Source organism: Chelonia mydas, chromosome 9 (assembly GCF_015237465.2).
Source record: "Chelonia mydas isolate rCheMyd1 chromosome 9, rCheMyd1.pri.v2, whole genome shotgun sequence".
Classification (NCBI taxonomy): domain Eukaryota; kingdom Metazoa; phylum Chordata; order Testudines; family Cheloniidae; genus Chelonia; species Chelonia mydas.
This window is the reverse complement of record NC_057855.1, coordinates 97,427,587-97,449,317: the sequence shown is the minus strand read 5'-3', so window position 1 is coordinate 97,449,317 and position 21,731 is coordinate 97,427,587. Positions and strand designations below refer to the sequence as shown.

At 41.1% G+C, this 21,731-nt stretch overlaps 1 protein-coding gene across 3 annotated transcripts in view; it reads right to left on the bottom strand.

Moving 5' to 3' along the window:
* GPC4 (glypican 4) overlaps positions 1-21,731 on the bottom strand; it is a 107,674-nt gene that overhangs the window by 50,089 nt on the left and 35,854 nt on the right. For all 3 annotated transcript variants that reach the window (XM_037908985.2, XM_043522485.1, XM_043522486.1), the window contains exon 2: positions 1,881-2,039. In XM_037908985.2, the coding sequence (XP_037764913.1) occupies positions 1,881-2,039 (159 nt within the window). The remainder of the gene's footprint in view (positions 1-1,880; positions 2,040-21,731) is intronic.

The following is a 21,731-nucleotide window of genomic DNA, read 5'->3' as shown; positions in this document are numbered from 1 at the left end:
AGCAAATGTTTCTTCATCCATCACTGAAAGAGTTAAGGATGATCCATCTCCTACAACAGTTCTTCCCCTGCTTTGTTATCAGCTCAAATTCACATAGTTAAGAAGGATGATTCTTCTTCTTAGACCCTTAATTATAAAACTTCAGCGGGCGTAAAATAAGGACTCGTGTTGAAGCACGTTGTCTTGTACTAAAGTTCGTACTTTGAAGATTCCAACTATATTAATTTTTTCCAAAGAGCACTGCAGCACCTCACATCATAAAAACAGGCAGACACACCTAAGTGCGCTCCTGACAATAGGTGTGACCGCACCGGGTTACACGATAAATTGCATATGCACGTATGTTTTCAGCTACAACAGTGTTTTACAAAGTCTCATCAGTCCCCTGAGGTGAAGCTGGTGCTATTCGTCTGGTCCTCTTTTAGGGGCTTATCTATGGACTGGATTCCATTTCGTGTCTGGTCCTGCATTTAATAAGTCTGCAAGTCTAGACACTTCGGTGATGTGTTTATCACCCCCTCTGTGCAGCAGCAGGTAGAGAGAGAAGACAGTGGAAACCTCAAATGAGGTTATATGAGGGCAATGTTTAGCTGGAGCCCGTTTGTGCAATTTCACTTCGACTTTCTGACAATTTTAACACCTCTTAACTTTTTTAAATCATCCAAGTTCTGGTATATTTTGAAAGCAAGGTGCTCCTACTTCTTCAGTGTTTTAGAAGTATACACAGTAACTCCCTTGTGTGTTTAATAAGTAAAGATATGTAAGTAAAATAAAAATTGTACCCATTCCAAGTTCTGAGCAGACAAACAAGATATTCACAGAGTAGAAAGCTCTTATGTTACAAAACTGGTCCAGTAAATTAACTGGCATGGCAGCTTTTGAAAGAGCAGCAAATTCCACACCTTTGAGGCTATTTGGACCTCTTTTGTGGATTGTTTGATCGACAGAAGACAACAGAATGGTGATGTACCCAGGAATTCTCTTGGTGAGCCTTGGTGAAGTGGGACTGGGACAGGTGTACACTGATTTCTTTGGTGTACAAGAGTTTTCTGGCTCTGGATGGTATTTCCTCCATTTGATACACTATACCTGAAGCGTTGTCTCTCTTTTGTTTCCTACGACTTTTATCTGCCCCTACGTAGATCAGTCTGAAGAGACAGTATGCCACATTTCAGGTGGACTATAATACAAATGACAACTCCCACACAGGAACACTTATTAATGAGAGCTGCCATTTAGTGTCAATTTGGCAGCAATTTCAGTTCTTCCCCCGCTTCCTTATTGACTCAAGTTCACATAGTTAAGATGGGCGATTATTCTATTTAGATCCGTAATTATCCTGAAGGTTAAAACATCAGTGGGCATAAAATAAGGACCAAATTCATTTCACTTGTGACCCACCTCATACTTAAACCCAGGTCTCCATATGTAGGAGTACTGTATCTTGCTCACTGCTCTGCTTAGCCCTGATGACTAAGTTCAATGAATACAAATCCTTTTAGCTCTCATCACACTGGGCGAGTGTCAACATTCATGTAGATCCATGCTGAGAGACATGCATATTGTGATTATACATTTTGCAGAGACACAGAAACAAAACTAACTGTGGTCTACATTTATAGCACACTGGATTTTCTACAAATGAATCAGGAACAAAAGATATATCGCTATGGGAAACTAACAGCCATAATCAGCAAATACTTCTATTACACTGGATTGCAAAACAAGCAATGTTCTAACCTCACCACTGCCAGTCATGAGTTATGATCTTCCCAAGTCAACAGTGAAAGACACAGTGCAAGTAGACTGCATATAAAGGAACACGGAGATTATTTTAAGTTTTATCAGTGTGACAGCAAATTCCAAGCTCCAGTACTTACCATCAAACTTTTTATAACGGGAACTAAACGTTGTCTGTAAGTGACTGCTAAGTTCTACTACCGCATTTCTGAAGTCATGTTTACTCTGCTGACTGTACTTCTCTTCCATTTCTTGAGAACAACATGTGTAACCTTGTGGACATACTTTCAAATGGTCACCTGAAAAATTAAGAGCAAATAATTTAAAGTTACATAAAGAATATTTAAAAGAGACAAGAAAGTTACTATGTAACAGGCTATAATGTATGCGCGCGCATACACACCAAGCCTAAACTCCTTATTCTGGCAATACCACTTAAAACTAATGGGATTTTGAATCAATTAAGCATGCAGGATCAAGTCCTTACCCATGAAAACGCACTTTGGAGAAACTCAGCAGTACCTATGTGAAGACCCTAATTTTGTCCATTGCTGAGTATGCTACAAAGCCTGTCCTCAGTTTTTATTTACTCGGCACATATATTGAGTTAATCAGCAGAAATTAATTTTAGACAGTAATTTACACCAAAACGGCCTCTCTACATAGATAGATAGATAGATATTCTCCCCCACCCCCCCCAAAACACTGATTTCTTCAATTGCTACTTTCATTTCATTCCGTTAAAAAAGGCATGGATGCAGCACTGACCACAAAGGTCTTTTTTGTATATTGGAACCCCATGAAGAGGAGATTTAGCTCTCAGAATTTAAGACTGCCCAGGGTTTTAAAATACAGAGTAGTTTGATTACATGCTTTGGTCAACCCATTAAGTTTCCCACCCCTCTCATTTTACACAGTTTGCTAGTGGGTAAGGTCATGACAACCCCATGGCAGAAGTCATACCTAGAAGTCTGCTCAGTCTTCAGAGCCATATACAGCAACCTGTACCTCCCTTAACCTCATTCTAAAATTTAAATAGGTTTTTTCTGGTTTCATTTTGTTTGTTCAGAACTAATTCAATAATAGAAGGCCATTGATACCTCCCTTCTCTCCAGCAAAACAGTTTCTGAAGCCTATTGCAACCTTTGATATTCACCCCTGTGACCAGCTCATGTGTTTTTCCAGTAATTTAAATAGCCAGCTCACACTTTTTTCAATTATTACAGGCACAAGATACTTAATACTTAATATATTATTGCTTGCAGTAGGGAAGCCGTTTAAAAGGTCTTCAGAACTTCAGGGACAGAATAAGATGGCCAGATGTTTTCCCATGTGATCAGGAAGTTGAGTGCTTCAAATGTCAACTAACAGCCAAACGTTGTTCTCAGTTAATTTCAGCCAAGTGACTCCAGATTCTCAAGTGTATCTGAACACAGAATTTGGCCCTGTATAATTAGTGGTTAAAGATGACATCCTGACACTTTGTAAGATTTCATACAATTTTAGTGGTTTTAGTAAATTGCTTCTTTTCTGTAGCTTCATGGACCAAGATACCAGCTTCCTATTGTGCTTTATCACTCCACCTTACACCAATGTAATGATGTGGCATCCAGGAATACTGAAGTGTGGCAATCTCTATAAAAGGTTGTAGAGGTGATCAGATCAACCCATCGTCACAGGAAATTCATTAAGTCACCTTCTCTCTTCATTTCAGAGTTCTGATTGCACACTGAAGAGCAGTGCTGTAACTCTCCTGTCCGGGTGCTAGAGGGGTGAACTAAAGGAATTTTAGTTTGCATTAACGTAGTTCGCAGCACTTTGGTGGACATATTCACACCCCACTAGTCCGAACGTCAGGGCAGTGTAGACACAGCTTTAGGGTCAGTCTCCCCTGATTTTTGGCTTAAGGCATCAGATGGAAAAGAAAAGACGACAATTTTCTAGCATCAGACTGCAAGTGGGAACACGGCACAGGCTGACAGCAACCTTAAGTCAAGGATCATTAGAGAGGTTCATAAAGTTATGTTAATCATGGCTGCCATGTTTGCATGATTGTCTGACTACATGGCCTCTAAAATGGGCCTTGGATTAAGCACTGCGTTTTCTGTGGTCATAACCATTTACGGTGGGAAAAACGGCTCATCTGTTAAAGCATTAAAAAATGTTAAAAAATAAATTACGTATGCTCAACGCAGAATGGAGCTGGCACATCCTTGGCTGACACAAACTCTCCTTCATTTTATGTTCCTTTTGCCAGCGTCTGACAATGTTTATATGTAATTTATCTAACTGTGGGCAATTTGGGTCATCTTTCCTGCCTGCCTAAGTGTGTTAACGTCTCCCTTTCAGACAGTTATAAAATGCCTTTTTAAATAAATATCATCCTTAGGAATCTCTTTTCCTAAATCTATTTTTCTTTTGCACTGCAAAAACAAACTGTTTGTTTGGTTTTTTTGGCATTACAGGAGTCCTTGGCCAACAGATAATTCTGCAGCAAATGATCTATTGGACAACACTGCCTACCAAGCTTGAGTTATGGAAAGCCCGGGGTCTTGTTAGTACAGGAAGCTATGTTGCTAAGAGTCAGTTTTCAGGAAACAAACTTCACCAGCCTTATTCAGGAATCTTTCCTCTACTTGTTTCAATATACAACTTTCACCGGTTTGACAGGGCCAAAGGTACCCTCCAGGGTAAATATTATTTTCCAAAAATGGTGGACTCCAGCCCTGCTCTTCCCCCCATTCCCCTTCATAATTTAGGAACATACTTAATTTCCAAACAAGGTATAATTTGCTGAAGCATTTCACAATTAGACCTGTCTTGAAAAGTGCTGGTAGAGCTATATAAATAAATATCAGCTTGAGCGTTGCACTGTATTGAGGTGTTAAACTCGGGCTACCCATACAATATATTGTCACGAACAACAGGTTAAAACAGCAACAGAGTTATGGAACAGAACAAACATAATACTAAAAGATGTGATTGCGAACTTCTAAGTATCTATTTAAATATCTTATTAACACACAAAGAACAAAGTAATGCTGGGGGTTGTTTGTTTTGCAACAGACGCTGCTGTTATGGCATTTACAGCAAGTTAAAAAACGAAAACCAATTTTTGTGAGAAGTTCTGCAATTTAAATGGGTCATTTCAAAGTGTTCAAAATCGTCCCATTTTTCATTTATTTTAATTTTTTATTATTTAAAAACAATTCAGAAGCAGTATTGAAAAAGTCTATCAACATTTTCCTTCGTGAATTATGGTAAACAAAACATTTCGATACATTTCCAAGATATTTTTAATTTTAAAGGGGTGGGGGGGAAGGAGCACCAATTTTTTCATTTAAAAAATTTCATTAAAAAAGCCATTTTACAAATAAACTGGCAAATGCTGATCAGTTCTAATATTCATTCAATGAAGCAGTTTTGGATCCATTTATGAAATTACAAGTATTATAATGCTACTTTTTAAAATGTCCTTTTCCATTATCTTATTCTATTTTGCATTTCAGAATATTTTAATCAGAAATACTATTCTCTTCAGCATGAGGTATAATACGAAACTACTTTTCTGTGATCACTTTCGTCTCAGACTTGCAAATTTAAATAATAATAACTTCTTTGTTATGGTTCATAGAGATTTGATTTATTACTTGGTTCATCATTACCAAATCACGCTCCCAACCTAAACTCAGACAGTCAAAAATGACCGACCAGCAATCTAATTATGGAAGATATTTCTCAGCCATGTCAGCACTATGCAATCTTGGCTTATGACCAGATATCAGGTCTGTCTGGAGCCTGGGAGATCCCAAAATTAAGTGTTAATGCAGGGGAGGATACAGCCTCTTACCCATGGTATAGAAAAATACTCTGAGATTGGGTGCTGTTTTTCCAAATATTAGTATTCTGTCAAAGGGGAAGTGAGAATCATTAAAGATTTTGAGCCACTGTTGTAATGTTGAAAGTCTATGTTTAGCATCTCCATGGTCCAAATTCAAGTACATTTTCACATTCTTGCTTCCTGCTGCCCTAACAAGAGCATCCAGATCTAAAGCATTCGGGAGCAATTTCATTCTGACGCTTTTTGAGTAAATCAGCCATTAAAGCATAGGGCATGCCTTACTTCTGGAAACAAAGGGTTACAAATACAGTTTCTGTTAGGCATTCACCTGTGATGTATGTTCACACAAATTAATTTCTGGGGAAAGAAACCAAGGGGGGTGGAGACAAAGTGCACATATACAAACCATGGGAACACTATATGGTTTTCCTGGGAGTCCATAAAATTTCTAGTTATACGTCTCACACCAATCAGCACTAAAAAGCCACATTTATAGCTAGTGAACAACTCTTTTGTAGATCGGACACTGAAAACAATGTATTGGTAAACAAAAGGTATCACGTGGAACTGTATTAAAATTGTTGTTGCATGCAATATAATTAAAATACAAAGCCTGGAAAAACTATAGGCAGAGGTAATACATAATGTGGACTAGTCAGAGCTGTGTACAGGAGATTTAAGTAATCACTTGTGATGTGGGAAATTAAAATGGTTACTTCTTGAAAGCAAAATTAATGAACCATGCCAGCTTTTCAATGCACTTATAGCTAGAAAAAATGGACAAATATATGTACATTGTCTGTTTAGACCCAAATAAATAAAGATGAGTAGTGATTTAATACATTATGGCTGAAGCACATTCTGCAGTAATCCTTTCTAAGTTAACACTCAGCAAACAAGGCCTAGGTAAGAGAACACTTCATGTTGTATGCAGTTTTAAGTTAAACCTCTCTGCGCTTTTTATTATTATTATTTTATTTTTACTATCCTATAATACTTGCCCTGCAGTCACACAGTTCTGCAGTGGCTTCCATTCAAGTTAAACGTACCAAGCAATACAACAAAATGCATTACAATAACCACTTTGGTTAACTGTATTGCAAAATCAATTTAAGAAAAGTTACAACATGTTTGCAGTATAGCTACTGTCACGTGGACTTTTTATATATATATTTTCCATATAGAATTGCTTGCATCTCGCATATCTGTCAACATGATGGACTGGAATGATTAACAAAGCCTTCCTTGAGGGCTAATTAGCAACGTATCTCTTCAAAACGTGTATTTTTATATTACTCAAGTTAAAAAAGTCAAGTGGCAGAGTTTAGAACATTGCCTATTCTTACACCCAAGAGAAAGCTCAGAAAACAAAAGTCAAATAAACTTAGGTTTTAAACAATTACAAAAGTGCTGCATTTAGGTAATACTATAATGGTGCCACAAACGACATAGATTTTTGCAGTGTGTTGGAAAACTTGTTCCTTCAATTTAACTTGCTACTGAAGGGCAAAAAAGGGCCCATTTATCCTAAAAACAGCTCCCTTCACCAAAATCTGGATTGACATGCTAGCCTGCCATCCAGACTATCCTGCTTTTTATTTCCAGTCTGGTTTTTGCTTCTGATCCGTGGGAAGGTAGCTTTGGCACACCCAACTGAGACCACGCTTTTCAGCAAAAGAAGCTATACAGCTGCCAGGCAATTTAAGTTTTCAGGGTCTGGTTAATTAGGCTCTTCAACTGGACACAATTCCCATTTGAAACAGCTGTTCCACGGTAACAGGTTAGTTGAGTACTCGGGAGACAATACTGTTCCAGGACCGGGCAAGTACAGCCAGTATTTCAGACCCATAATATTGTCTCTCTCTCTCTCCTCTAACACAGTGGTTTTCAAACGTCTTAGGCTGCATACTCCTTTCCAAATAACGTAGTCTCCCGCAACCCCCAATTAGCAGAGGCGACACATGAGGGTCACGCAGGGTCACCTTCCCTCCCCAGAACTCTGCCAGGGTTTATCTCAGAGGTTCCCACACTGTGGGGTGCAATAAGGTTACTGGGGGACATGAAGACCTGATGGGGCTCCTCTGTATGGCAGGAAAAGTGGACAGGGCTCTGTGCAGGTGGTCTCGGCTGCCAGGATCAGGCTCCCTGCCCGCCTCGCTCCCCAATTGCTGCAGCTACAGTAGCCACCAACCAACAGTTATGCTCCCCTGCGGGGGATATTGGCAGACACTCCCCCCGGCTCCCGCTGCTTCCACGGGCTCCTTCCATCGCCCCTGGGGCCCGCCATCACCTCCGGGCCCTGTTGCCTCCCCCCGGTGCTTAAGTTGTAACGAAAGAGGTACCAGGCCACCCTTACTTCTGTGCTGCTTCCAGCCAGCAGCCGCTGCTCTCCAGCCACCCCGCAACACAAATTTAAGCACTGCCTCTTCTCAACCCCCGCCACGGTCCCAAGCTCCCTTCCGTGTCCTCACGCCCCGGGGCCGACCTGTTCCTTACCTCTTGACCACGGCACCCTGGGCAGTCACCCACATGGTCCACCCATAAGGCCAGCCCTGCAACCTCTTGTCCTGCCTGACAGAGCCTGCACTAGCATGGATCTTTCCACGCCCCTGCCAACCCTGGCCTATATGTCATTAAAGGATTTTTCCCCCCAGACCCCCTTGCAGAGAGTTGAGGTACCCCATGGGTACCTGTACCCCAGTTTGAAAACCACTTCTCTACACGTATCAGCTTGTATCACTGTTAAGAGTTTTATCACTTCCTCTAAAATCAACCATCAAAAGAATCCAGGACTGTCATGCTGGACTCTAATCCAATTTCACACTAAACTTGTGTTCTAATTATCACCAAATATTAGGCTTCCACTCATCATAGATAACTGACATATTACAAATCTGAAGAGGGCAAAACACATTAGAAAAGCAATATCCTTCTTCTCTCTCTCTCTCACCCTAGAACGACAGGAATGAAAGGAATCAAGAAAACTTGGGATCCTATAATGCTTGCTCTGGCACTGATCAGCTGTGAGACTTTGGACACATCACGAAAGCCAGACATTTTAGTGTCCCTGAATTTTATCAATGCCAATTTTGGGGGACCGACCTTGAAGGATTTCGGGTCTTTGAAGTGCCAAGCATCTTCCCTTGTCCTGAGTGGCCACATTTCGGATCGACCCCAAAGCTTCCAGTACAAGCTGTTCCATCTGCAGTTAAAGGACACCTTTACCAAGCCACTGATTTCTATCCATCGAATGACTAATGTACATTTCTTGAACACAGATACACCATTCTCCCTTTCTTTATAAAAAAAATATTTAGTTTTTAACAGTACATATAAATCCAAACACAAAGGTGCCAAAAGATACACCTCAGCAGATACCTACGGCTGCTCATCCTTAGCTTTTCTGCTCTGTGAGGCCCCAAGTCAGCAAATTATTTATGCATGTGCGGAACCTTAAGCTACTGATTTTAATGGGACTAATTTCCATGATTAAAATTAGGCCTCTGTTTAAAAACCTTGCTGCATCAGGGCACAGATCTCTGCTCTCCTGATGACTGCGCTCTTGTTCAGTTATTTGCACATGCCAACTGGCTTAGTAAGTACATACAAACAGTCAGTTTGCAAAACTAAAACAGACCTGTTATTAGATCAGTTTTGAAAAAGAGATGACAGGTTTCAGAGTAGCAGCCGTGTTAGTCTGTATCCGCAAATAAGAAAAGGAGGACTTGTGGCACCTTAGAGACTAACAAATTTATTTGAGCATAAGCTTTCATGAACTACATCCGATGAAGCAAGCTGTAGCTCACGAAAGCTTATGCTCAAATAAATTGGTTAGTCTCTAAGGTGCCACAAGTACTCCTTTTCTTTTTGCAAAAAAGAGATGCAGTCCCCGCTTCTCTCAGGAACTCTGCAGAAGCAATTCCCAAGCAGTCCACACATGCTGAGATCTAATTACGTTTGCATGATATGCTAATAAGCTCACTGACAGAAGGGCCCCCACAAGCTTAAGAGGGCAATCAGATTGTCCCCTCTTTGGGAGACAAATTAGCGAACTAACAAAGAAACACACTGCTCTGATTATCTTCCTAGCCCCTTCTTGTTCTTCCTCTCTGTGAGCATCCCCTTTGTTCCCTCCCTCACCCCTCCACTCTTTCTCTGAGCCGAATTCCATGCTGTCCTTTAAAAGAAGAGTCACCCTTTTGTGCATCAAATGATCACCACGTCATCAAATTCCTCTTCTGCCACCCTTGCGGAGGTGCATTGCTAACAGCATTGCTGGTATTTCAGTTCAACACCAACATGCTTTCTTCCCTCTCTTCAGAACACTTTGTGGCCACTTGCGAATGGCCAAAGACAACTTGCATGTCAGTGGCAGCTCACTGCTATTTCTTCCCTACCTGATCTCTTTCCATGCATCATGACACTACACAAGCACATTCAACGGAGAGCCATGCTGAACACACAGCGAATGGGTCTACATTGCACAACATGGTTCACCTGTCTCAGAGCCAGATCCTCTGCTGCTATGAATCAGCTCCAACGAGGGTCAGTTTACACCAGCTGATGATCTAGGGTTATATGATTTTACTGTGGGCTCCCTACCTCTTCTCTTCCCCCTTTCCTAGCTAATCGGTAGTTTTTAAGACCGAATACATCCCGTGCAATTTGTGCAGGGAGTTTACCATTAGGGTTGTTCATCAAATCATTGGTTTACTGGGACTTTCCCCCCCTCTTCTTTGTTTAAAAACAACAACAAACAAGTGCAGCCCATAATGTCCCATTCAATTAGCATCGTTCTGTGTGTGTGTTTGTTTGTTTGCTTTATTAATGTGTAAGCTGCTGGTTTGTACCATTTTTTATTTCAGTTATTAATCAAAATACTTTTCATGTCTTTTCGCCGATTACCCAGACGGCACATGACAATTCCCCAAACACATTAAAGCCAGTAATATTGAAATGACTTTCTGTAGACATGCCAAGCAGTTAAACCATACCCTTTGATGCCAAAACCAAAGGCCTTTCACCCTTGCTTAACAATGGCGAACTATTTTCAGTCATGCTTTACTGCAACTGTTAACGCAGCTGCTAATTTACCTTGCAGTCCTGGAGAACTGCAGTGTATACAATGCTCCAAAGACATACCTCCCTTCAACACAACAAGCAATCCTAATTATTTCCATAGTGTGTACATACAGCTACTAAAAATACCCTACACAACCAAGGTCTGTCTGGCTTTTATTTTTCCATTTTGTTTTGTTGACAGCTTTGGGTCCAGAAATTTACTGCCAGGAGGGTTAGAGAACAAGAGAGATTTATATGCATGAGTATGTTAAGCCAAATGCACATTAGGAACCTAAATTCTGTTCTGGAAAGAGCAATTTAGGATGAAGAGAAAATCCTTCCTCTCCACTCACTGAAGGCCAAATTCCCATTGCAAAGTTAATTTTACAGCCCTTTCAATGCACGTGCATGTGAGTACCTGTACCGATGCCAGCAGAGCCCACTAAAGTCAATGCTAACCACCTGAGCAGGGTGAAGTTATGTCTACAGATCAGGCCCTCGGTCAGAGACAAACCAGCAGGGAATTTACCCTAGTCTGCAGCCCAGCTCTCCAGTTCACAAGCAACCAAGGAAACTTTGGCCCCTGCATCACCTCAGTTTTCATTAGCATCAACAATTAACACTGGACTGGCTTCCTCTCCTGCCACCTGCATTCTCTGTCACAAATGTTCCAAAGCAGGAATTATTCTAAAACTCACTATAACTACGGTTCTCAGTCTCACTTCGAGACTTACGGTGAAAGCTGCCCCAGGCAACGCGCACAAGGCACTATGCACAGTTTAAAGCCCCAGCTAAGCTAGGAATGTGAATTGGCGGCTAGCTAAGGTAACACTGACTTTTAAAAAAGGCTCCAGAGGCAGTCCTGGCAATTACAGGCCAGCAAACCTAACTTCAGTGCCAGGCAAATTGGTTGAAACATAGTAAAGAACAGAATTATCTGACACACACAGAAGAACATGATTTTGTTGGGGGAGTGTAAACACATCTTTTGTAAAGGGAACTCGCGCCTCACCAAATCTATTTAATTCTTTGAGGGGGTCAACAAGCATATGGACGAAGCTGATCCAGGGAATACAGTGCACTTGTAGTTTCAGAAAGCCTTTGACAAAGTCCCTTACAAAGTAGGCAATCGTGGGAGAAGAGAGAAGTTCCTCTCATGGATCAGTAACTGGTTAAAAGATAGGAAACAAAAGGGTAGGAATAAATGGTCAATTTTCAGAATGGAGAGAGGTAAAGAGTGGGGTACCCCAAAAGATCGGTACTGGGATCAGTGCTGTTCAACATATTCATAAACGATCTAGAGAAAGGGGTAAGTAGTGAGGTGGCAAAATGTGCAGATGAAACAAAATTACTCAAGATCGTTAAGTTCAAAGCTGACTGCGAAGAGTTACAAAACAGATCTCTCAAAACTGGGTGGCTGGGCAACAAAATGGCATCCAATGAAGTGAGCTGTAGCTCACGAAAGCTTATGCTCAAATAAATTTGTTAGTCTCTAAGGTGCCACAAGTACTCCTTTTCTTTTTTGAAAATGGCAGATGAAATTCAACGCTGATAAATGCAAAGTAATGCACATTGGAAAACATCCTAATTTGGATGAGGTCCAAATTAGCTGTTACCGCTCAAGAAAGAGATCGTGGAGCCATCGTGGATAGTTTTCTGAAAACATCTGCTCAATGTCCAGCACAGTCAAAAAAGCTAACCATGTTAGGAACCATTAGGAAAGGGACAGAAAATATCCTAATGTCACTATATAAATCCATGGTACACTCACACCTTGAATACTGCCTGCAGTTCTGATCACCTCATCACAAAAATGATCTATTAGAATTGAGAAAAGTACAGAGACGGGCAACAAAAATTATCAGGGCAGGGACCGGTTTGATATGAGGAGAGATTAAAAAAGACCGGGACTGTTCAGATTAGAAAAGAGACAACTAAGGGGGAATATGACAGAGGTCCATATAATCATGAATGTTGTGTAGAAAGCGGATAAGAAAGTGTTACTTATCCCTTCACATACCACAGGAACCAGGGGTCACGCAATGAAATGAACAAGCAGTAGGTTTTAAACTAACATAAGGAAATACTTCTTTACACAACACACAGTAACCTATGTTGCCAGGGGATGTTGTGATGGCCAAAAGTGTAAGTGTGTGCACAAGAGAATTAGATAAGTTCCAGTGAGCCTAGTCCATCAATGGCTATTAGCTCAAATGGTCAGGGGTGCAACCCCATGCTCTGTGTGTCCCTAAACCTCCGGCTGCCTGATGCTGAAACTGGAGACTGAGGCTGGATCATTCAACAAACTGCCATGCTCTGCTCATTCCCAGGCATCTGGCAATGGCCACGGTCAAAAGCTAAATGAACCATCAGTCTGACCCAGTATGGCCATTCTTATGTCCTAAGCTTACACTCATGAACAGTATTAATGCCTGTGTTTGGGGGAAACTCAAATTAAAGAAATTACATCCATCCCCTCTGCACTTTCAGCTAGAAACAACAATCTCCTCTACCTTCCTTCACTTCCAGGGCATGAGGGTGGGTGTTATCCTGCTGCCCGTCTCTGAGATCTTCCAGATAAAATAGCAATAGCAAAGGGTCTAGTGGATTTCATGCAGTCTCTGTCCATCCTCACATTTTGGGGTAAAACTTCCGGGGGGTATTTTGTTTGTTACAGGTTTTGTTAATTTATTTTTCTTTATCTAAGATGTCATGCAAGTATTCCACCAAACATCAAAAAGCAACAGGCAGAGACCAAGGGTCCCATTGACTTCAGTGGGGCCAGGATTTCACAGCAAGCAAGGAAAGATTTTGGAAAGTTCTAACTGTGAAGCCAGGAAACGGAGAATAGAAATGGTTTTGCAATCAGAGATTAGGATAAGTGCCTTTTTTTGTTTGTTCTTACAAATCCAAACTATTGAATGTTCACTACCAGACTGACTATTATATTCCACTGCACCCTCCCCCTTGAGATGATCTTTTCAGTGAAATTGCTGCTGAATGAAATTTACCACTGACTGAGGGAGCCTTCCACAGAAGAGGTACAACCAGAAATAAGACATATAATATCGGAGGTTAATTTGGGTTCCATTCCTGACACAACCAAATTAGCGTTGGGTAGGAAAAACACACGTGTTTAGGTTAACACATTACTAATGACGGAGAAAAGTGGGAAAAAAATACTGAAAGCCGGTACTTAAAGATCTGTTTAAGCAAAGCTAAAGGAGAATTCAAGTAAAACTGTCACTGCAATCCAACACATTTCACCAAAGCGCTTGGACTGAGAAAATTACAAGCTAGTACTACCCTGGCTTTGCAGAACTCACCATCCATCATGGTCAAAATGAGTTAGCTTCCCATTTCCCTGTGAGAATAGCTATGACTGGCTATTTGGTTTGACAGTTTGAAATCAAAGACCCAATATGCCATGCACTTTATTCTTCAACTCAGTAAGAACTTGCATCTCAAAAGATTGTTAGAGTATTAGTAAAAACAGAAACCTATTTTCAAAAGCCATATCTGATTTCAGATTCAAGTTTATATATTTCTATCTCATCTCCTGCATTGTATTTTTATACTTATTGTTCTGCTCCTCATATGAAACTATAAATGAAAATTTAAGTAAGGGACAGAGAGCTCTCATTAGCTTTTGCAAGCTTTTAAATGATCTTGCATAGTTAAAAGTTACATTCCTGGAAAATATACTGTCAGTTTTGTATTTTCTCAGTACAACAATCATTTCCTTTGCTAAAGGGGCAAAATACTGTAAGATCTTACACCCTTGATAAATATGTTACAATAAGGTACTCTTTCATTTCAAGTCAGATGATATTGACTCAGTTGGTGGAACACCAAATGTAAACCAGAGATGAGAGTAAAGTTGTTTATTCCTGATAACATCAAAAGAGATAAAGAGGACACAAAGACCTGAACATACAAATAGAACAATAGAAGAGTGAATTCTAGGTGATTAGAACTTCTGAACGTTCTCCATCTGTTATGGTAGCTGCGATACTAAAATAACTTCCGCATTGTGCAACTAAAAGTGTCTTCCTTATCCCAGTTATGGTGAGATCAGAATATTGTTAACTGCCACTGAAACCTACGAAGTAAAATCTGCACTGTCAAGTGAAAACACAGAATGAAGGTTCTGTCCCTATCACTGCTGAATTTGAAAGACATCAAAGAGCTTTCACAATGTACCTGTGAATACAAATCTAACCTGGGATGTGCTACGGAATGGATAATTCACATAAAAAACTATGTTGGATGGAGACAGACAGAGCTCACAACAAAAGTTACGTACCCAGGATTATTTTGGGAGTCAGGAGTGTTTCTGTTCTTCTCCCATCAGCCACTTGCTGGCAGAAGTTTAGTGTGAAAATCGAAGACAAACTGTTGGTCAGTAAATCTGGCAACATATGAAAAAATGTCTCCAAAATGCCCAAGAGCATATATAATGGCCGGTCCACACATGGAGTTATTACAGACCACTATTCCAAAAGAGCTGTTCCTGAGTAACTCCAGATACGGAAAACCAACGAGGAGTCCTTGTGGCACCTTAGAGACGAAGGGCATGGCTACACTAGAAACTTCAAAGCGCTGCCATAGGAGTTCTCCCGGCACAGCGCTTTGAAGTGCGAGTGTGGTCGCGCGAGCGCTGGGAGAGAGGTCTCCCAGCGCTCCTGGTAATCCACCTCCACGAGGGGATTAGCTCCAAGCGCTGGGAGCACGGCGCCCTGCACTCTGAGCCTGTCCACACTAGCGCTTTAAAGCGCTCAGACCTGCTGAGCTCAGGGGGGGTGATTTTTCGTACCCCATGAGCCAGCAAGTTCGAGCGCTATAAAATGTAAGTGTAGACAAGTCCCGACACATTTATTTGGGCATAAGCTTTCGTGGGCTAAGCTTAGGCCCAAATAAATGTGTTCGTCTCTAAGGTGCCACAAGTACTCCTCGCTGTTTTTGCTGATACAAACTAACACAGCTACCCCTCTGAAACCTGTCTCCATCTATGGACACACTTATTCCAGAATAAGTGTGCCTTGTTCCTGTTTGGCTTAACTTGCTTTGAAAGTGGAGTAAGCTAAACAGAAACAAGGGGCTCATTCCATAATAAGAGAGTGTCCACACGACGAGTTATTCAGGAATAGCTATCACACTTCAATTTGATCTGAATTAATTTTCAAAGTGTAGACAAGCTGTAAATCAGATAAAGATAGTAAAGAGCTGTAAAGGGTCTTTCAGTGACCGGGCATTACGGTTTGAAAAAGATAGTGTTTGCCCCAAAGTATTTTAAAGGGAGCCCAAGACAGCATGCAAGTAGCAGAGTCAGTAGATGTTGATGGGGAGAGAGAACACAGAATAATTAGAGTCACCATCTGAGGACAGTTAGGAAATTAGAGCTGGTCCAAAAATTCCTCATTTTTCCAAAATTCCCCACAAAATAATGAAACCAAAACCTGAAATTTAATTACAAATGTTCTTTTTGTCCAAAAAACCAGAAAAATTGAACTACAAATGAAAGCTTAGCATGAACATTTTCATTTTGATCAAAAACCCATTTTTCAATTAAAAAAAAAAAAAGCGTTGACCAACTCTATTTCCCAGGAACGCTATTTCAGTCTCCTTATTTTTGTCATCTTTAGAATCATCTACAATGAACACACCTGTAATTTTCTAAGATAAGGTGACAGGTCAGAAAAACACACCACACAAATGTGGGCAGAAAAAACAGGAAATAGCTTGTCCACTTTTTTTTTTTTTTTTTTTTTTTAACATGGCTGATTCTGAAGTACCTGGGTCCTTGCTGTTGGTTTGTTTTTAGATTGTGTGGCCAGTAGCCAAGATCTTTATTTCATATTCAAAATAAGAATAATTGATGTCAAAGGACGGTGTAGAGGGTGTATCTACAGTAGCTAGGAGTGTACTTTCCAGTGCAAATAGACCAGTGGTTCTCAACCTATTTACTATTGTGGGCCGCATATGCGGGTCTCTCAGAATTACGTGGGCCGCATCCACACAATATTTATACTGCCTGTATGGCCCTCAGGCCGTCACATGGGCCACAGCTGTGTGCTGACTGGGCCGCAAGTGGCCCGCGGGCTGTGGGTTGAGAACCACCGGAGTAGACTGATACACACTAGCTCGAGCAGAACTAGTGTGCTAAAAATGGCAGTCTAGCTGCAGCCAGCCAGGCTAGCCACTTGCATACGTAACCCGCTGGTTTGGGAGGATTGTACCTTTGTGGCTAGTCCGAGCCATTGCTTGGGCCACCACAGCCACGGGCTATTTTTAGCACTATTTCTAGCGGAGCGAGGGCCGGTGCATCCACCTGGACTGGGGAGCATCATCCCAGCGGCCGTGTAAACACACCCGCAGTTCATCTGACCTACTCCTCTCTTTCCTCAAGCAGTTCAGCTCTTGACCCAATGCACCCTAATGCCTTGACGCTCCAGGAAAAGGACAACGGTGACCATAAAGGCGGTAAAGGAGCAAAGGAAGAAGGCAGGACTGAACAGAGGAACAAATAAGCAGGGCCAAGCCTGCAAGGGTAAGAGGGACAGAAAACACCGTGGTGGAACCTGGGAGAAATATGGAGTAGATGTGGGCAGAGGAGATCCAAGTAGAGGAACACAGTCATAGAATCCTGTGTTTCATTCTTAAAAAACAACACCCTAGCTGTGGTGCACCCTACAGAGACCCACATGAGTTCAGGCTGAAGGGTCAACATAGATTTCAATATTCACAAGTTGGTCAGTTTAGGAAAACACGCTCGGTTCCCCAGATAATTTTTGGTGCATAGCTATCTGGTTTTCTATTACAGGGCTGAGTTTCTTCTGAAACACTTCTCCCATTCAACACACACACAGAGTCCACTGAATTCACTGGCCTGTGTCAGAAGAGACTAAAAGCTATTGACTAAACTAAACCTAAACACTCCTGCAGTGAAAGAGAACGTCAGAGATTCATGGCCATTGCCAAAATCTGATTCCAACCTACCACAGTCTCAGAGATCTGCTTCATGCTGACAGAATCCATAGATTTCATACAGATGTTTGCATGGATACAAGTTTGCTTTTGCAGTCACTGCTTTTATAAAGGCACTCTTTCTGGTGAATATTTTTCTAGTTGAAATCTACACAGCTCCACTAATTTCAAGCACTCAGAATGAAGTAACCAGTAAACGTCAGTAAAAGGACTGAAGAATTGAAAAATACATACGAATCAAGTGTCACCATATGCTACTCTGCCTACTTTCTGGATGTACAGCATGGAAGTCAAGTTAAACTGGAGTTTTTCCATTTGTAAAAGCAAAGCTGGCACAAGCTATTTCACTTAATGAAGCAAACATTTCTTTGTGTTAAACCCACAAAAATACGGCAACGTTTAAATTGGGAGTGATGACCCAAACGAGAACAAAAAAAGCCAAAGATGTTTTGAATTCCTTAAATAGGAAACAAAGCACACAAAATTTAGCCACAATTTCCTGTTTTAAACTTAAAATAATAATAATAATAATAATAATAAATAACAATAATAAAAAAGATAATCTGGACTTTATACAAGAACCAAATCTAATCTGTAAACTGGAATGCAAAAGAAATGAAAAAGGTTAATTAACTTTCACAGAGATTAATTCTCTATTTCATAAACCACATATAGATGGCAAGCATGCAGCATGCTGCAAAACTAAGGAAATTTATTCACTAAAAAAAAATACATGCAAAGAGCTATACTAAAACTTATAAGCACACCGGAATCAGGACATTTAAAAGGTGAATATTAATTCACCCATGCTGAACGTACATTTTTATTAGACTTAAAATGGACTTGTAAACATGGACACATACAGGTGGTGAAAGGCATGCAAGTTAGCATTACTGAGAATCTTTACTTTTTCCTTGACTTCAGGTGTTTACATTTTCATATTAGATTAAAACAAGATTTTTGCATTTAATTTCCGTGTGGGGTTTTTTATTATTTATTTGGGGGTGGGGGGCGAGAGGGTCCCAGAGAGAAAGGTAGATTGCCTGTGCTTAACATTAACTTAGTCCCAAGGAACAAGCTCTCAGGCATTCCTTCCCTGACAGTTTTCATTTTGGAATGGAGACCATGCAAACTGAGGAGACAGCATGGCACTTGCCGCTGTATGGAAGCACTTTACAAATCCTAAGCATCCAAGAGTTTTCTGTCTGAGCCTTTCCATCTCTGAACAGATTTGTAAGCCCGGCTCCATGGACAGCAGATAATCACAATTAGCAGCATGTTCCTACGTAACCATCTTTAGGTCTAGAAGGCACAGAGTGTAGATCTTTGTTGATTTCTCCTGATCCAGCAGCTGTGGCTCATATCCTGCCATCCTCAGTGGGCAGACAGATCAACTCTCAGCACATTCAGAAGTGAGCGTTCAATACATCTTCCCCTAAGGCAGGCAAAACATACTTTCCACTCTGTCCATTGTTCTGCACCTCATGGGCAGTTAATTCAGGAAACATTTAGGCTTGAGAACAGTGCACCTTTCTGAAGCGTGCTGCTCCTCCCCGACACGCCGTTCCACACAACTCTGTGTGCGCCACACAACGTCTGGGATCCAACTGCACTTCATCACCAAGATCAATGCATTCCTAGAGCACGTAGGGTTTTGGTATTTTAAAACAAAGTGCCAACCTGACAAACTGGAGAGATGAAATACTTCTGATCAGCACAAACTGTTCATTTTATTTAGGTTTGTTAAATAAGGAAAAGAAGCTCTGCCATATTTAAGAGCACATACATATTAATGCAAACCCCAGAGCTTCACCCTTAACAAAAATCCAGCGATAATCTAAACAATCCAATCATCCCGTCGGACTAATACCCCTCTCTACCTCGAACCCTGCCTCTCCAAGCTCCCACCCGCTCTCCAAGGACTCCAGATAAACAAGACAGACCTTGTAGCACATGACGGGACACAGAGAAGGTGACGAGATTTGGGCTACTTTGGTGAAATCTAGAGGCCAGGAAAGAATTGATTCACTACTCCCATAAATAGCCACGGGTTAGTCAGCAACACCTTCTAATCTCCAGGACTGAAGACAGCACGCAGATCTCGTCACTGAATCACGTCCATTGCTAGAGGCTCACTGAACAAAGTAACAAGGGGAGTTTCTGCATGCAACATAACCAGGCCTGCAACCAGACTGATAAGGGTCAAGGAGAACTGAGGCAGCTAGAAATTATCTAACCACAACCATGGCAACTCCCTCCCCTCTCCAAAAAAATAAAACACAAGAGATTAGAAACCAACTATTAATTGGCCAGGTTGTCAATTTAAAGAGGTGATTTTTTGAGCAAAGGGTGCACGCAAATCTCTATCAGGACCCACAGCATCTAACCCTCTCCAGCAGACACAATGACCATCTCCACCTATACCAGACCTGCACCTCCCCATTGGGCTCCACCAGCCAGAAGGAACATGAACCTCAACATACTGGTTGTCATCCAAAGATTCCCTAGCACCGCAGGCCGAAACTCGAGTACAGAAGACGCTGCCTTTGTCCCCTTAGGATATTGCTCCACTTCCATAGCTGCAGATAACTTAGCCCCAGCTACTGGTACGTGCTGATCTTTAACTGGACACAATCCTATAGCGTTCTTTTTGAGCCCTGATTTGGAAAAAGATCCATTTCCACTCTGCCTTCAGACAGTCATTCACAAAATTCTGAGCTGCCTCCCATCCCATTTTTGAAAGGCGTCTTGCCTCTTTGCACTAAAGAAATGCAATGAAAATCCACATTCCCTCAGTTCACTTCACTTAATGTCCCTCCCTTCCATAGGAGGCACGTCTTGAAAGACAAGGTGGGTGAGGGAATACCTTCTGTTTGACCAATTTCTGGTGGTGAAAGAGCTTTCGAGCTTACACACAACTCTTCTCCAGGTCAGGGGAAGAAGACTTCTATGTAAGCTCAAAAGCTTGTCTCTGTCACCAACAGAAGTTGGTCCAACAGAAGATATTACTTCACCCACCTTCTCTCTCTAATATCCTGGGACCAAAGTGGCTACAACACTGCAAACAAGCCTTGAAAGAGCCCTCAAATAGAATAGTAAATTGGATTGTGGCATCTTAGCATGTCTTACTCAGTTTTCACTAGTTGTATAACTGGAACTTACAGTCTTGTGGTGTCAAGCAAAGTGACTTAAACAAGAAGTATTCCATTTCTCTTGACATTTTGCTTTACTGTCATTCCCAGAATCTCGTTTTATTCACTAACGTAATGGATCATTGCCTTCAACACCGTCTTGTAAACTCATTTCATCAGTATAGTTCCATTCATCCTTCTCCAGCTGCACCATTTTCTGCCTGCATCCTGAAGACTTGTCTATAGCAAGCTCTACACAATAAAGCGTAAATGTTTACAAGTAACTAGTGACTCTAGGAACCTCAGTTTTGCCCAATTTGAGGCTCTTTACAAAGGGACCCCATTTTCAACAGGTGATTGGTCAGCCCTTTCTGGAAGCGCTTGGAAGGATGTCATAGCTCAAATCTTTTTGTCTTTGGGGCAACAGAAAACAAGGCTATTTCACTGATTTTTGTGCAGTGGATCACCTCTTCCGTGTTAGCGAAGCTTGCTGTATAAGCGTTGCAAGTCTACAGAAATCACTTTAGACTGTAAGGACGAGATTTTCAAAAGGAACGAAGGGCAGTTAGGCACCTAACTTGTCTTTGTAATGCTCCCCCTACTTTCTCAAAGATGCTGACTTAGAGAGGGGCTTTGTTTTCCCACCCTGATTTGGGAAGTGGGTCTCAGATGGATTAGTCTAATACATTCCTAAACTGATTTCTAGTTAAATTTTTTGAAGGAAAATAAAATATTGGATTTTTTGAGAGAGAAAAACAGCTCACCCACAGTGCACACTCATAATTTGATTCAGAATCTTCATCGTTTAAATAAAATTTGCTGCCAAACGGAAATTTTGCTTAACAAGTTTCAAATTTTTAGATAAAATAACTCTTCTGAAAGTATGGTTATTTGGCGATGAAATGCTACATTCCACGTAACAAAAATCAGTCCCAAACTACATTATCCAATGTGAAAAGACTTAAATACTG